Below are 18,289 nucleotides of genomic sequence, written 5' to 3'. Positions count from 1 at the left end.
CCATGTGCCTTGCAGTTGCCCAAAATTTTATGGCTCATAAGGTAATCTAGAATGCCGTGAAAAGTGTACTGCGATCTGTCAAACTTGGGTACCTTTTGCACTACCGAGGGACCAAATGCAGTACTAGAAGTGGTACCCAATCTGAGCCCGAGTGGGACGGACCTGGTGTTACCATAAGCCACAAAAGTTGGCGAAGGAATGCCAAAAATGTGTACCGTATGAGTGGAAAAGACACTTCCTATGCTTTGCAACGAAATGCACCCGAAATACACTAATTATGAAGAAAACAGTGAAATTGAAACAAAACTAGTGAATCTATATGCCTGATAAGCGAACCTGGTTGAAAACAATATTTTTTTAGGGGCCTTGTTTCAAGATACTGGAGATGGTATTAGTTCAAACCAAAACAAACTCGCCAGCTGCCACTTCTAGCTCCCTTCTAGATACCTTGACTCCCATAGTAATCCAGTCACATGGAGTGACAATTGTCTAGAAACTCGAGTGACAGAGTCGTGTCGAGCAAATATTTTGGTCGACAGTGACTCCAGTCGAGTCATTTTGATCGACTCGATTTATAAAATAGACCCCTAAATTCTTGTTTTACAAAAGTGATGACAGTCGCAATAATCACAATGTTTCACAAATTTCGTAGTTTGCATAGATTTGTATGGATTTCATTCGTTTGTGTGTTTTTTCTCATATCGCTGCACTTCAGTGACATTTGTGAATGTCAATTTTCACTATTCATTATTTGTTTAATCCAGTAGAAAAATCCTTCAAGAATTCTTCCAAAGAACTTACGAGGAATATCCCTTGTGATTCATCTAAGGACTGTTCATTTAAGAAAGTGGACACGTGTTTTTTTCAGTAAACTGTTTATTTTCGAACAAATTCATGAGTTTACCTAAAATACATGGAAATCAACGTAATTTCGATCAAATTCACATAAATTTGAACATTTATTGAGCATTGCTGGAGAATGCTCTTACTTTTCTTTTGATACCTCCCATAAAATTCTGCACAACTTTTTTTGGAACTTTTCGAACTGCTATTTGAACTGCTGACCACATTTTCTTGAAAAAATCGATGGAGCTTGCTTCTCTTCCATCCTTCTTAACCTTCGGGCTGTCGCGCTGTTGTACTTTGTACAACAGTTGTGATTTATATGCTATCATTTTGCAACAAAGATATCTATCGACACCAAACCAAAATGTATTCCTCAAGAATCTTCTAAAGAACAATACTCGACAGTTTTTATTTACAGTATGACCCTTTATAATACGGTAAAATCAACAAATGTACATGGAAGTCGCATAATAATGAACGCACTATGTACGGTTCAAGGAAACCACAGTTTGAAATCGTCATATCTTGAAATCCAGATAATATAGAAACTTGGGATCTTTAGTAAAGTTGTTCTGGAGTTGAAGCGCTATCTGATGGTACCTCATTTAATTCGGAATTTAACCGCTAGGTGGCACTAGTGGGCATGGAAGTTTTACTTTTGTTTTGCAGATTTTTCAGGATCCTGACCATTTAGAAGGATGTCGTCTTCGGCAAAGTTGTTTAGTAAGTTAAGGACTATCATTTTTCGAGCTAGTTAATTCAAAATTTTGCCACTAGGCGGCGCTAGTGAGCATGAAACTTTTGTTTGCAGATATCTCAGGAGCCTGACCACTTAGAAAGATGGTGTCTTCGGCAAAGTAGTTTGGTAGCTCAAGGGCTATCATTATCTGAGCCAGGAAATACGATATTTTGCCACCAGGCGGCGCTAGAGAGCATGAAATTTTTGTTTTGCGGATACTGCAGGATCTTGACTTTTTAGACAGTCATCTTCGGCAAAGTTGTTCAGAAGCTCAGGGACTATCATTATTTTTAATAAATCTCTAACTTTAAGGATTAAACAAAGAAAGAATTTGAGCTACTGAACAACTCTGCCGAAGGCACCATCTTTCTAAGTGATCAGGCTCCAGAGATATTTGCGAAACAAATGTTTTATGCTCACCAGCGCCGCCTAGTGGCAACATTTTGAATCAACTAGCTCAAACAATGATAGTCCTTGAGTTACCGAATAACTTTGCCGAAGACGCCATCTTTCTAAGTGGTCAGGATCATGAGATCTGGGAAACAAAAGCTTCATGCTCACTAGCCGCCTAGTGGCAAAATCCCGAATTTCTTGGCTATAATAATGATAGCCCATAAGCTACTGATCAATTTTGCCGAAGACCTCATTCATCTAAGTGGTTCTACTCCTGAGATATTCGCAAAACTAAGGGTGTTGTACAAAGTACAACGCGCGACTACTCGCGTTACAAAAATTCGCGCGACGACCGAAAGGTTAAGATGCCGTTTGATTATTGCCCAATATGTTTCAATGAGGCGTAGTTCTGAGCAATTTGATGGATTCGATTATTTTTCTACAAATTCGACTTATTCCTTCTTGAGCATCTCCAAAGTAGCTGACGCATAGTGAGCCGATGCTAGGTCTGGCAAAACCAATGGAGGCATGGTATGCTTTCAGTAGATGGGCAGAAGCCATTTTTTAATGCATTCAATTCTGTAATTTTCGCCGTTGATTGAGCCCGTCGTGAAATATGTAGTACTTTCATACCGCAGGAGCAAATTGCTTGCCATACCAAATCATTTTTCCCAAATTTTTCTGTTGGGATGTATCGTACGTCGTCAGGAATATCTGTTTTGGCCACAGCGATGAAAAAATTCAATTTGGACACTTCGCGATTTAAGCCAAATCTCGGAACGGCAGTTTTTCTGTACACCATTTGTGCAGAAAAAAATTGAGAGTCGCCATGTTAATTCGACCCATCGTTTAGAATTGAAAAATTTTTTTTATGTCAACTTTTGTCTGCTGTCAAAATAAACACTTGAGATCACACTGAAACAAAATTTTATTTGTTTTTATGGATTTTTTACACCAAAATGCTAATGTATAGGTGTCTACTTCCTTAAATGAATAGTCCTTACGAATTTTTCATCAAGTTCTTTTGAGAGATTTCTCTTAGAATTCCTATGGGGATATATTCTTGAATTATTTCCGTACTATTTCAGTGCTTTCTCCAAAACCTCCTTTCACTGAGTTTCTCCTGGAATTCCCACGAAAAATCTATAATAACGATTAGTAGTTATTATTCAATAATTTACTATTGTTTTTTGGGCTAACTGACCTAATTGGTTTTTATTTCTCTATCAAATTGCTTGGAAAAATCTCTTGAAGAATTTTGTCAGAGAATGCTTTAGAAATTATTTTAAACATTTCTCCATGAATTCCCTATACATACCTATTACAGGTCGGACTCGATTATCCGGAGTATCGATTTTTTTCACTCCAGATAATCGGATCCTCCGGATAATCGAACCACAAAAAATATGCGACAAATAAACTTAAGTATTATCTTTTTTCGTTGGTTTATTTATTTGATGCAGTGGCGTAGCCAAAATTTATTTCTAGGAACATTAGGGATCTTGAGAAGAAAAATAAATTTTTGACCGGCATACACAAAAATCCCTTTTTCAAACCCCCCTTTTCTTTCCAACGTCCATAGCTGCTAAAACATTCATATTGTATTTTGCAAAAGGGGATTTTTTTTTATTTCCGTACAAAGTGGGCCGTAGGATCTCAGATATTCATGAAACTTTTTCCACAGGCAGGGCTCATCATTATATGAATAAAAAAATTGAGAAAAATTCAGGGATTTTTTTTCCGGAATTTTTTTTGTGTTCCTCTGATACTACTTACCGTTTTGATTCATATTACGGACACTTAAGGCCTCAGTGAACTATAACCCAGCTTGGACCATACAAAATAAATCATTCTGTATGATTTTTTAGCGTTATCGAGCGTTGGAAGCCCTTAACTTTCGGTTGGTGGGTTAAGAATACGCGTCCGCAACTTGAATAATTTTAAATAAATCAAAACGTGTGGCCTTTTCTTGATTCTTATTCCGGACGCTCCCTCACTTTTGCCTCATATTCCGGACGCTTTGATTGGAATTACGGACAGCTCATGATAATCATTAATGGAACAGTCAAATCATCAATTGAAATCGTTCAACCGCTTAAGAGACGTCTAAGGTAGTTGGGCATTATAAATTTGCAATGATATTTAAGGAAAAAACCCAATAAAACGAGCCTCGAAAATGAGAACTTTTGGATGGCGAAAATTGAAACATTTCGTGTGAAATGTTTCCCATACAAACGAGAGTGTCCGGAATTTGAAGCTGTCCGTAATATGAATCAAAACGGTACCATCCAAAATTCTGGGGGAGCTGCCCCCACTGTTCCTAAGCCAACACAGATTTCTTCAGAATCCTCAGTAGGTTTTCCTAGAATCCTCAGCAAAATACCCTCAGAATCCTGAGTAGGATTCTCTCAGAATCCTGAGAAAGGCTCTCTCAGAATCCTTAGAATGCTTAGCAGGATTCTCTCAGATCCTCAGCAGATTTTTTTCAGAACTTTACCAGGATTTTTTAAGAATTTTAGGTAGAATCCTAAACAGAATTCTCTCAGAATCCTGAGTATGATTATTTCAGACCTGAAAAGAATCATTTCAGGATCATGAACAACATTATTAAGCACTCATGCAGTGATATTCCTCACCACCAAAGAACAGAACGCAACGCATTTTCACAATCTAGTGGTATGTCTTCCGATCCGTATAAAGGTTGTATTATTCATCTCAATTCAACAGAGTTTCTATACTTATGTACAAGAACACGATTGACTCGCTAGCACATAGCATTTTTTTTTGTTTCTCTCATAACCAATAACGCAACTGCTATTATAATTATCCGCCAAATTCCACTAAACACTACGCCGTGAAGAAGAGTTGAAATGATTACAAAGCGAAACACAAAAAACAAAAATTTACGCATATTCATCATGTCTTTTTCGATTAGTTTTCATCCTAGATTCAAACAGATAGAAAAAATTGATTTACACTCCCTTCTTTGGCGTTCTACATTTACAACAGAAACTGTTCCACACCTCCTCCTCAAGACCTTTCAAAACTCTATCATAGTAATATTTTTGTTTTCTCTTTAGAAAAATTTCCGCGAACCAAAATTTGAAAACCTATAGATTTTTTCTTGTGTTGCTCAGAGCTCAGTTCCTCTACTTTTGACGGGCCGCCGCTGCCTCGGCTTCGGTTATACTGGGTGTGTGTGTGTGTCATAAGTAGACATAAGTTGCTGTTGTATTTTTTATAAACACTACTTGTTAAAGTTACCACCTAATGTCTTGTGTTGCTGCTCTGATTTTTTACACTCCTTGTCAGTTTCAGTGTTTTTGTTGATTTGTTTTTCTCCTTTGTTTGTGAACTTATTTTCTCTTGTTTTTGCTTAGTCATTAACTCAATTTCAATTTCGATAACCCTGTATGTTTTTTTTGTTTTGCTTTAAATTTGATTCTTTTTTTTATAGCTAGTGTATTTCATATCAAAGTGGGTGAATGAAGAGGTGATACAACGAACGAGTTAGTTTCAGAGTATTTCGTCAGTATCTTGAAAAGGATTCCGTCAGAATCTTGTGCTATTCTCCTTCAGGAATCTGAACAGAATTCCATAGTATCCTGAGCAGGATTTTGTCGGAATCCTTAACAAGATTCTTACAGAATTCTAGACAGGATTCTTCCGGAATTTTAAGCGGAATTATCTCTGAATTCTTCCAGAAAACAGGAAAGGATTCTCTCAGAATCCTGAGTAGGACTTTCTCAGAATCTTGAGAAAGATACTCTCAGAATGCTGAGTAGGATTCTCTCAGATTTGCGAGAAAGATTCTCTCAGAATTTTGAGGAGGATTTTCTCAGAATCCTGAGTAGGATTCTTCCGAAATCCTGAGCAGGATTTTCTCAGAATCCTGCGAAAGATTCTATCAGAATCTGAGTAGGATTCTCTCAGAATTCTGAGTAAGATTCTCACAGAATTCTGAGTATGATTCTCTTAGAATCCTGAGTTGGATTCTCTCAGAGTCCGGAGAAGTATTCTCTCAGAATTATGAGAAAGATTCTATCAGAATTTTGAGAAGGATTCTCTAAGAGTATGAGTAGAGTTCACTCCAAATTCTTTGTAGCAATGTTGTACTAAAACGATACATAGAAATTTAATGTGTTTAATTTATCGTAGTCCTACGTCAACTTACCGATTAGTTTTATTATGGCTGTTAACTCTAGTTTAAAATCAAAACCATAATAAATCCACTGCACGTTCATTACATCACCTCTTCTCTGTGAATGATGGGGAGTTCCATTGCATTTCTCCATGAATTTCCATCAGTTTACGATTCGCTAGTCCGTTCCTTTCTAAGATTTCCAAGAACGAATCTCACAGAGTCCTCCTGATTCATGACGCTAGAGAGCACAAGAGTGAAAATGTCCCGCTCGGATGCCGTTTTTGTTCTGTATAGTAGTATTAGCGATAGTGGTGAGTTCACAGTTTTATTAAGAACGATCGTCTTCCATTCACCTGGTGATTTTTTACCGATCGATTGGCTACAGAAGTTGACTACATTCAACAATGCACGCGTGGAAAACGATTCCTGATACCGATTAAAAACACCCTTTTTTCGGGTGTTCACTGCAACTTGTAGTATTAACGTTAATCAGACAGAGTTTAGTTTCATTTTTTTTTTGTTTCTTAGAGTGTAGACAACTTAAAACAACTGACAACTGCGGCGTTTAAGACTAGGAACCGGGATGCGGACATCCGATTGCGAAAATAGTGTGTGTTTCCGGGAGCACAGAAATGCGGCTCTCTCGTTTACTTGTTCGAGTGTTGTGTGTCTGTGTGAGTGATAGTTAGGATTGTCCAGAGAAACAGTTCAAGTCTAAACAACATCGATAACGTGACCCTCTGCAAGTGCAGGTGCCTTTTTTTTCCTGACGGGAAGGATCTGTATGTCCGATTTTAGCTACGTAACTTGACATGCACTTGGCGTGGAGATAGACATTCATCCCTTTAAGATTATGACTGTTTATTAGGGTGTGCCAAAATTGAACTTCGTCAGAAAACTTGGGAGCTCTACAACAAAAAAGCAGCTAGGAATGTCACAAATCAACTTTTGTATGAGGGAACATTGACAAATAACGTTTAAAGATTGCCCCGCTAAGATTTTTGAGAAAAGTAAGATTTTTTCGTTATTAATATAAAAAAATAGTCCAGCAATTATTTTGAATCATTTTTTTTTGCGGATCCCACGGGATCCACAATATCTGAAAAAAGATGGATTCTAACATGGACTTTCGAACACTCATCAACTTTTACATGTAACAAATTTGATTCGTACCAACAAATGTGAAGGCTATTCTACTGGTCTTCTGGTCTTACTCTTCTAGACCTAAAAAAAGATTCGACAGTGTTTGGCATGAAGGCTTGATCGTAAAATTAAAAAAAAAACTTTAATTTTCTAAGGGGTCGTCCATAAATGACGTAGCTTTTTAGGGGGGAGGGGGGGCTTCACGAATTTGTGACGATGTGTGACGAGGGGGAGGGAGGGGTCCTAGCTAGTGGACGTAGCATTTTAGATGACGCCGCTAAAATAAGAGGTGCTGAAAAAAATGACAAACAATTTTTTTTTTATCAAACTTCTTTTTTCATCGTTTGACTTATAAAGTTGGGTTATAAAAGGATGATTCAGCTTCAAATCATTCATATGACATGATTGAAAAAATTGTATCACAATTTTAGATTTTCTGTAGTGCAATATATTCATGTAATAATAAATTAATTTATAAATAAATAAATTAAAAGATAAATAAATTAATTAAAAATTAACGCTTAAACGACTTGGAAAACATTGTTTTAGTCTTATTCATATATTCTGTTAGAGCTTATTTCTTAAAAAAAAAATATGTTCGTTTTGGCAAATATTACATTCAAACAAGATATTCATTCCATGAATTATGCTTTCAAGGTTGCAGAAGATCTTTACCCAATCAACTCATCGATTTTTTTTTTTTTGATATATCAATGCTTTTTATGGAATATGAATAAAACTTGATGGAAAAGCCTGGACCACAGATTCGAGTGTTATCAAAATTGTTCTATCATTCAATTTTCTTAATAACTCGGTAATTTGAAGAAAGATTATTTTTAGTATTTAATTGTATCGTTATAGGTTGTGTAAGATTATTTCAGTATGGGAAACGATAATAAAGTTAAGCTGAAATATCAATAAAGTTGAATAACTTGTACAATAATCGCTTTGATTTTCTGAACATTCCAAATATAACAAGTGTAATCTTGCACCTGATTGATAAATGGATTTGAATTTGGATAATAATAACGAATATCAATTTCAAATCAAATATATCTTATCTTGATCATTTTCATTGAAATCTGTTTCCTAACAACGAATAATTAAAAAACAATCCTCTAATATAACTAAATTTCTTTTAATCATATTAGAAAATCTATTGTACCCCAACTCGTTAGCTTCATCAATTCAATCAAAGATTTTTCCTTTTTTTCTATATTTTCAGCTGTAAACTTATTGTTCATGGTAACAACAGCAAAAGTAATACAATTTAGCCAACAACTTAAATAGAAAAGTTCATTTAAAACTGTTTTCCAAATTACATTACTTTTGAGCGCTACTGCAAATCAAACATATATTCGTTAGATTATCCTTACGTTTCAGTCAGTAATTAATAGCAAAATCTGTATTGAACTTTTGAATTCCAATTTTTTTGTTCTAACCCAATTGCTAAGGAAAACAAATAAAAAAAATGTAGGGGGGGGGGGGGTTGCTTGAAATGCTACGTATTTTCCAAGGGGGGGTATCAGCATTTGTGACGAAATGCTACAAGGGGGGAGGGGGGTGTAAAAAATCAGTGAAAAAATGCTACGTCATTTATGGACGGCCCCTAACATACATTGTTAGAATAATCCAAATTTATCTGTCAAATCGTACACTTCAGGTTAATTATCAGAACTCCAAGTCTGAAAGACTTCCTGTAAGAGCAGATGTTACTGAAGGCAGCATTATGAGACCCTTATTGTACAATATTTTCACATCTGACTTCAAAACTCTTAACGAGCTACCTCTAAGCGTTATTTCTTAGAGTTTCCCTCACACAGAAGTTGGTTTGTAAAAACCTTGACCACCATTTGGAGCCTGATCCTCCAAGTCTTCTGACAAACTTCAATCTTGAACCACCCTACTGTTTATGTGTATAGACTATTGTTAGGCTCTTTTGTGATTTTCTTTTGTTCAATGTTGGTTAAACGAATACCAGCTTGGAAGTTAGTGTGTGTCTGTGAGAGAGTATGGGGTGATAAAATTCTTCTGACCTTCTGCCTTAGTTGGCAGAAATGTAAAAGATCGACAAAATGTGCCTCTGAGGACTTGACTTATCTGGCTGTTGATTTGGGCTTCTTTAAAACTCGTAGGGTGCCGATTTCTCTTGCATTGATTGGAGTATATCTGTAGATTTAGTATCTGTTTGAGCAGTATTTTCACGTGTGGGTTCTATAACTGTTTGTTTTACTTGATTTGCTAGTTCTGTTCGTAATGGATTTTAAAAACTTCTCTCATTTTGCTTGTATCCGTATCTATATACTAACTTTCCTTCCCTACGTAATACCCTCACCAAATGAGGGCGTTCGCGCTCTTCTATCCACGCTCTATCACTATATTCTTCTTGTTTTTTCCTCATATTATTCATAGTAATGTAATTCTCAATAACCATATAGAAGTAATGCTGTGATGCTGGTGTGTGGCATTCCAGTACGGCTTTCTAGCGGAGCCCCTCTCAGGGACCCCTAGCTGCTTCTGCTGCTGCTGATGATGATGGCGTTGGCGTTCGAATGCGATCTAATCTTCCTCCTCTTCGCGGAAGAGATAGGTGCTCCAGTAGACCAGATTGAACAGGGCAAACACCAGCGGGAACGTTATCCGGGAGATGACGTCGATGCGCTTCGAGCGGGAACATTGTCTGGTTGATGAAGACATTTTTTCCAAAGGAAGGGAATCGAAACAGATTGTTAGTATAATTTTAGACTACATGGCATTCAAGCTAAGTTTGCTAGGTGAGTGTGAAGGCTTACAAGAAATTGGAAACAAACCGATTCTGAGAGTAAAGTAACAAAAGCCAACAAAAATAATGGAATCGAAATAAGATTTCTTTTTTTAATATCTTTAAAAGGATCCAATCAGTACCCTAAAAAGAATCTGTCTTTTGCTTTGAGAATATTTGGCTATGAATTCGTTATATTGATCAACTTTTGCAACTTTTAAATTTTAAACCAGGAATCTCTCAGAATCCTGAACACGATACTCTCAGAAGGATTCTTTCAGAATCCCGAGACAGTTTGTCTCAGAATCCTGAGACAAATTGTCTCAGAGTCCAAAGAAGGATTATCTCAGAATCCTGAGGATTATCTCAGAACTCTGAAAAGGATTCGCTCATAATCCTGAAAAGGATTCTCTCAGAATCATGAACAGGATCAGCTCAGAATCCTGAACAGGATTCTCTCAGAAATCTGAGAAGGTTTCTCGCAGAATCCTGAGAAGGATTCTCTAAGAATCTTAAGAAAGATCCTCTCAGAATCCTGAGAAGCATTCTCTCAGAATCTAGCGAAGGGTTCTCTCTGAATCCTGAGAAGGATTCTCTCAGAATCTTGAGCAGGATTCTCTCATAATTCTGAGTAGGATTCTCTCAGAATCCTTAGCAGGATTCTCTCTGAATCCTGAGCAGGATTCTCTCAGAATCCTGAGCAGGATTTTCTCAGAATCCTGAGCAGGGTTATCTAAGAATCCTGAGAAGGATTCTCTTAGCATCCTTAGAAGGATTTTCTCAGAATCCTGAGAATGATTCTCTCAGAATCCTGAGAAGGATTCTTTCAGAATCCTGAGAAAGATCCTCTCAGAATCCTGAGAAGAGTTCTCTCAGAATCCTTAGAAGGATTTTCTCAGAATCCTGAGAAGAATGTTGAGCATGATTTTCTCAGAATTCGGAGAAGGATTCTCTCAGAATCTGGAGAAGGATTCTCTCAGAATCCAGAGCAGGATTCTCTCAGAATCCTTTCATCATCAAAAGTTCAGTATTCTGAGAGAATCCTGCTCAGGATTCTGAGAGAATCCTGCTCAGGATTCTGAGAGAATCCTTCTCAGGATTCTGAGAGAATTCTGCTCAGTATTCTGAAAGAATCCTACTCAGGATTCTGAAACAATCTGTCTCAGGATTCTTGAAGAATCTTTCTCAGGATTCTTGAATAATCTTTCTCAGGATTCTGAGAGAATCCTTCAAAGGATTCTGAGAGAATCCTTCTCCGGATTCTGAGAGAATCCTTCTCCGGATTCTGAGAGAATCCTTCTCCGGATTCTGAGAAAATCCTACTCAACATTCTTCTCAGGATTCTGAGAAAATGCTTCTAAGGATTCGGAGAGAACTCTTCTCAGGATTCTGAGAGAATCCTTCTCAGGATTCTAAGAGAATCCTGCTCAGGATTCTGAGAGAATCTTGCTCAGGATTCTGAGAGAATCCTGCTCAGGATTCTGAGAGAATCCTGCTCAGGATTCTGAGAGAATCCTTCTCAGGATTCTGAGAGAATCCTGCTCAAGGTTCTGGGAGAATCCTACTAGGGAATCTGAGAGAATCCTACTCAGGATTCTGAGAAAACCCTGCTCAGGATTCTGAGAAAATTCTGCTCAGGATTCTAAGGCAATTTTGCTCAGGATTCTGGGAAAATCCTACTCAGGATTCTGAAAAAATCCCATTCAAGATCCTGAGAGAATTCTCTTCAGTATTTTGAGAGAAACCTGTTCAGGATTAAGAGAAAATCCTGCTCAGGAATCTGAAAGAATCCTACTCAGGAATCTGAAAGAATCCTACTAAGGATTCTGAGAGAATCCTGCTCAGGTTTCTGAAAGAATCATACTCAGGATTCTGAGAGAATCCTGGTCAGGATTCTGAGAGAATCCTGGTCAGGATTCTGAGAGAATCCTGGTCAGGATTCTGAGAGAATCCTGCTCAGGATTCTGAGAGAATCCTGCTCAGGATTCTGAGAGAATCCTGCTCAGGATTCTGAGAGAATCCTACTCAGGATTCTGAGAGAATCCTGCTCAGGATTCTGAGAGAATCCTGCTCAGGATTCTGAGAGAATCCTTCTCAGGATTCTGAGAGAATCCTTCTCCGGATTCTGAGAGAACCCTGCTCAGGATTCTGAGAGAATCCTGCTCAGGATTCTGAGATAATCCTGCTCAGGATTCTGAGAGAATCCTGCTCAGGATTCTGAGAGAATCCTGCTCAGGATTCTGAGAGAATCCTGCTCAGGATTCTGAGAGAATCCTGCTCAGGATTCTGAGAGAATCCTGCTCAGGATTCTGAGAGAATCCTGCTCAGGATTCTGAGAGAATCCTGCTCAGGATTCTGAGAGAATCCTGCTCAGGATTCTGAGAGAATCCTGCTCAGGATTCTGAGAGAATCCTGCTCAGGATTCTGAGAGAATCCTGCTCAGGATTCTGAGAGAATCCTGCTCAGGATTCTGAGAGAATCCTGCTCAGGATTCTGAGAGAATCCTTCTCCGGATTCTGAGAGAATTCTGCTCAGGATTCTGAGAGAATACTGCTCAGTATTCTGAAAGAATCCTACTCAGGATTCTGAAAGAATCTGTCTCAGGATTCTTGAAGAATCTTTCTCAGGATTCTGAGGGAATCCTGCTCAGGATTCTGAGAGAATCCTTCTCCGAATTCTGAGAAAATCCTACTCAACATTCTTCTCAGGATTCTGAGAAAATCCTTCTAAGGATTCTGAGAGAACTCTACTCAGGATTCTGAGAGAATCCTGCTCAGGATTCTGAGAGAATCCTGCTCAGGATTCTGAAAGAATCCTACTCAGGATTCTGAAAGAATCCTACTCAGGATTCTGAAAGATTCTGAGAGAATCTTGCTCAGGATTCTGAGAGAATCCTGCTCAGGATTCTGAGAGAATCCTTCTCCGAATTCTGAGAGAATCCTTCTCAGGATTCTGAGAGAATCCTTCTCAGGATTCTGAGAGAATCCTTCTCCGGATTTTGAGAGAATCCTTCTCCGGATTCTGAGAGAATCCTTCTCCGGATTCTGAGAGAATCCTTCTCCGGATTCTGAGAGAATCCTTCTCCGGATTCTGAGAGAATCCTTCTCCGGATTCTGAGAGGATCCTTCTCAGGATTCTGAGAGAATCCTTCTCAGGATTCTGAGAAAATCCTGCTCAGGAATCTGAAAGAATCCTACTCAGGATTCTGAGAGAATCCTGCTCAGGATTCTGAAAGAATCATACTCAGGATTCTGAGAGAATCTGTTCAGGATCCTGAACAGGATTCTCTCAGAATCCTGACTGGATTCTCTCAGAATCCTGAACAGAATTCTCTCAGGATCCTGAGTATGATTCTTTCAGACTCCTGAGCAGGATTCTCTCAGAATCCTGAGTAGGATTCTTTCAGATTCCTGAGCAGGATTTTCTCAGAATCCTGAGAATGATTCTCTCAGAATCCTGAGAAGGATCCTCTCAGAATCCTGAGAAGAGTTCTCTCAGAATCCTTAGAAGGATTTTCTCAGAATCCTGAGAAGAATGTTGAGTAGGATTTTTTCAGAATTCGGAGAAGGATTCTCTCAGAATCCTGAGAAAGTTTTTTCAAGAATTCTGAGACAGATTCTTTCAGAATCCTGAGTAGGATTCTTTCAGAATACTGAGCAGGATTCTCTCAGAATCCTGAGAAGGATTCTCTCAGAATCCGGAGAAGGATTCTCTCAGAATCCGGAGAAGGATTCTCTCAGAATCCGGAGAAGGATTCTCTCAGAATCCTGAGAAGGATTCTCTCAGAATCCTGAGAAGGATTCTCTCAGAATTCGGAGAAGGATTCTCTCAGAATCCTGAGCAGGATTCTCTCAGAATCCTGAGCAGGATTCTCTCAAACTCCTGAGCAGGATTCTCTCAGAATCCTGAGCAGGATTCTCTCAGAATCCTGAGCAGAATTCTCTCAGAATCCTGAGCAGGATTCTCTCAGAATCCTGAGCAGAATTCTCTCAGAATCCTGAGCAGAATTATCTCAGAATCCTGAGCAGGATTCTCTCAGAATCCTGAGCAGGATTCTCTCAGAATCCTGAGCAGGATTCTCTCAGAATCCTGAGCAGGATTCTCTCAGAATCCTGAGCAGGATTCTCTCAGAATCCTGAGCAGTCTTCTCTCAGAATCCTGAGCAGTCTTCTCTCAGAATCCTGAGCAGTCTTCTCTCAGAATCCTGAGCAGTCTTCTCTCAGAATCCTGAGCAGGATTCTCTCAGAATCCTGAGCAGGATTCTCTCAGAATCCTGAGCAGTCTTCTCTCAGAATCCTGAGCAGTCTTCTCTCAGAATCCTGAGCAGTCTTCTCTCAGAATCCTGAGCAGTCTTCTCTCAGAATCCTGAGCAGTCTTCTCTCAGAATCCTGAGCAGTCTTCTCTCAGAATCCTGAGCAGTCTTCTCTCAGAATCCTGAGCAGTCTTCTCTCAGAATCCTGAGCAGGATTCTCTCAGAATCCTGAGCAGGATTCTCTCAGAATCCTGAGCAGTCTTCTCTCAGAATCCTGAGCAGTCTTCTCTCAGAATCCTGAGCAGTCTTCTCTCAGAATCCTGAGCAGTCTTCTCTCAGAATCCTGAGCAGGATTCTCTCAGAATCCTGAGCAGGATTCTCTCAGAATCCTAAGAAGGATTCTCTCAGAATCCTAAGAAGGATTCTCTCAGAATCCTGAGATAGGATTCTCTCAGAATCCTGAGATAGGATTTTCTCAGAATCCTGAGATAGGATTCTCTCAGAATCCTGAGATAGGATTCTCTCAGAATCCTGAGCAGGATTCTCTCAGAATCCTGAGCAGGATTCTCTCAGAATCCTTAGAAGGATTCTCTCAGAATGCTGAGAAGGATTCTTCCAGAATCCTGAGAGAGATTCGTCAAGAATCCTGAGACAGATTCTGTCAGAATCCTAAGAAGGATTCTCTCAGAATCCTGAGAAGGATTCTCTTAGAATCCTGAGAAGAATTCTCTCAGAAAGCTGAGAAGGATTCTTCCATAATCCTGAGAAAGATTCATCAAGAATCCTGAGACAGATTCTCTCAGAATCCTGAGTAGGCTTCTCTCAAAATCCTGAGCAGGATTCTCTCAGAATCCTGAGCAGGATTCTCTCAGAATCCTGAGCAGGATTCTCTCAGAATCCTTAGAAGGATTCTCTCAGAATCCTTAGAAGGATTCTCTCAGAATCCTTAGGAGAATTCTCTCAGAATCCTTAGAAGGATTCTCTCAGAATCCTTAGAAGAATTCTCTCAGAATGCTGAGAAGGATTCTTCCAGAATCCTGAGAGAGATTCGTCAAGAATCCTGAGACAGATTCTGTCAGAATCCTAAGAAGGATTCTCTCAGAATCCTAAGAAGGATTCTCTCAGAATCCTGAGAAGGATTCTCTCAGAATCCTGAGAAGGATTCTCTCAGAATCCTGAGAAGAATTCTCTCAGAAAGCTGAGAAGGATTCTTCCATAATCCTGAGAAAGATTCATCAAGAATCCTGAGACAGATTCTCTCAGAATCCTGAGTAGGCTTCTCTCAAAATCCTGAGCAGGATTCTCTCAGAATCCTGAGCAGGATTCTCTCAGAATCCTGAGCAGGATTCTCTCAGAATCCTGAGCAGGATTCTCTCAGAATCCTGAGCAGGATTCTCTCAGAATCCTGAGCAGGATTCTCTCAGAATCCTGAGCAGGATTCTCTCAGAATCCTGAGCAGGATTCTCTCAGAATACTGAGCAGGATTTTCTCAAAATCCTGAGAAGAATTCTCTCAGAATCCTTAGAAGGAAAATCCTCAGAATCCTGAGAAGGATTCCCTCAGAATCCTGAGAAGGATTCTCTCAGAATCCTGAGAAGGATTCTCTCAGAATCCTGAGAAGGATTCTCTCGTAATACTGAGAAGGATTCTCTCAGAATCCTTAGGAAGATTCTCTCAGAATCCTGAGCAGAATTCCCTCAGAATGCTGAGAAGGATTCTTCCAGGATCCTGAGAAAGATTCTATAAGAATCCAGAGTAGGATTCTTTCAAAATCCTGAGCAGGATTCTTTCAAAATCCTGAGTAGGATTCTCTCAGAATCATGAGAAGGATTCTTTCAGAATCCAGAGAAAGATTCGCTCAAAATCCTGAGAAGGATTCTCTCAGAATCCTGAGAAGGATTCTCTCGTAATACTGAGAAGGATTCTCTCAGAATCCTTAGAAAGATTCTCTCAGAATCCTGAGCAGAATTCCCTCAGAATGCTGAGAAGGATTCTTCCAGGATCCTGAGAAAGATTCTATAAGAATCCAGAGTAGGATTCTTTCAAAATCCTGAGCAGGATTCTTTCAAAATCCTGAGTAGGATTCTCTCAGAATCATGAGAAGGATTCTTTCAGAATCCAGAGAAAGATTCGCTCAAAATCCTGAGAAGGATTCTCTCAGAATCCTGAGAAGGATTCTCTCGTAATACTGAGAAGGATTCTCTCAGAATCCTTAGAAAGATTCTCTCAGAATCCTGAGCAGAATTCCCTCAGAATGCTGAGAAGGATTCTTCCAGGATCCTGAGAAAGATTCTATAAGAATCCAGAGTAGGATTCTTTCAAAATCCTGAGCAGGATTCTTTCAAAATCCTGAGTAGGATTCTCTCAGAATCATGAGAAGGATTCTTTCAGAATCCAGAGAAAGATTCGCTCAAAATCCTGAGAAGGATTCTCTCAGAATCCTGAGAAGGATTCTCTCGTAATACTGAGAAGGATTCTCTCAGAATCCTTAGAAAGATTCTCTCAGAATCCTGAGCAGAATTCCCTCAGAATGCTGAGAAGGATTCTTCCAGGATCCTGAGAAAGATTCTATAAGAATCCAGAGTAGGATTCTTTCAAAATCCTGAGCAGGATTCTTTCAAAATCCTGAGTAGGATTCTCTCAGAATCATGAGAAGGATTCTTTCAGAATCCAGAGAAAGATTCGCTCAAAATCCTGAGAAGGATTCTCTCAGAATCCTGAGAAGGATTCTCTCGTAATACTGAGAAGGATTCTCTCAGAATCCTTAGAAAGATTCTCTCAGAATCCTGAGCAGAATTCCCTCAGAATGCTGAGAAGGATTCTTCCAGGATCCTGAGAAAGATTCTATAAGAATCCAGAGTAGGATTCTTTCAAAATCCTGAGCAGGATTCTTTCATAATCCTGAGTAGGATTCTCTCAGAATCATGAGAAGGATTCTTTCAGAATCCAGAGAAAGATTCGCTCAAAATCCTGAGAAGGATTCTCTCAGAATCCTGAGAAGGATTCTCTCGTAATACTGAGAAGGATTCTCTCAGAATCCTTAGAAAGATTCTCTCAGAATCCTGAGCAGAATTCCCTCAGAATGCTGAGAAGGATTCTTCCAGGATCCTGAGAAAGATTCTATAAGAATCCAGAGTAGGATTCTTTCAAAATCCTGAGCAGGATTCTTTCAAAATCCTGAGTAGGATTCTCTCAGAATCATGAGAAGGATTCTTTCAGAATCCAGAGAAAGATTCGCTCAAAATCCTTAGAAGGATTCTCTCAGAATCCTCTTTCAGAATCCTGAGCAGGATTCTTTCAGAATCCTGAGCAGGATTCTTTCCGAATCCTGAGCAGGATTCTTTCCGAATCCTGAGCAGGATTCTTTCCGAATCCTGAGCAGGATTCTTTCCGAATCCTGAGCAGGATTCTTTCCGAATCCTGAGCAGGATTCTTTCGGAATCCTGAGCAGGATTCTTTCGGAATCCTGAGCAGGATTCTTTCGGAATCCTGAGCAGGATTCTTTCGGAATCCTGAGCAGGATTCTCTCAGAATCCTGAGCAGGATTCTCTCAGAATCCTGAGCAGGATTCTCTCAGAATCCTGAGCAGGATTCTCTCAGAATCCTGAGCAGGATTCTCTCAGAATCCTGAGCAGGATTCTCTCAGAATCCTGATCAGGATTCTCTCAGAATACTGAGAAGGATTTTCTCAAAATCCTGAGAAGAATTCTCTCAGAATCCTTAGAAGGAAAATCCTCAGAATCCTGAGAAGGATTCCCTCAGAATCCTGAGAAGGATTCTCTCAGAATCCTGAGAAGGATTCTCTCGTAATACTGAGAAGGATTCTCTCAGAATCCTTAGGAAGATTCTCTCAGAATCCTGAGCAGAATTCCCTCAGAATGCTGAGAAGGATTCTTCCAGGATCCTGAGAAAGATTCTATAAGAATCCAGAGTAGGATTCTTTCAAAATCCTGAGCAGGATTCTTTCAAAATCCTGAGTAGGATTCTCTCAGAATCATGAGAAGGATTCTT

General features: G+C 39.2%; 1 protein-coding gene across 16 annotated transcripts in view; it reads right to left on the bottom strand.

The window, feature by feature from the left end:
* Positions 1-9,035: 9,035 nt before the first annotated feature.
* Positions 9,036-18,289, bottom strand: part of LOC5580270 (glutamate-gated chloride channel) — a 305,234-nt gene continuing 295,980 nt past the window's right edge. For all 16 annotated transcript variants that reach the window (XM_021848573.1, XM_021848574.1, XM_021848572.1 and 13 more), the window contains one exon: positions 9,036-9,945. In XM_021848573.1, coding sequence (XP_021704265.1) covers positions 9,825-9,945 — 121 coding nt within the window. In that variant the 3' untranslated portion in view covers positions 9,036-9,824. The remainder of the gene's footprint in view (positions 9,946-18,289) is intronic.

Source organism: Aedes aegypti, chromosome 3, assembly GCF_002204515.2.
Source record: "Aedes aegypti strain LVP_AGWG chromosome 3, AaegL5.0 Primary Assembly, whole genome shotgun sequence".
Lineage (NCBI taxonomy): Eukaryota > Metazoa > Arthropoda > Insecta > Diptera > Culicidae > Aedes > Aedes aegypti.
The sequence above is the reverse complement of the archived record's forward strand: the minus strand, read 5'-3'. Positions and strand labels throughout refer to the sequence as shown.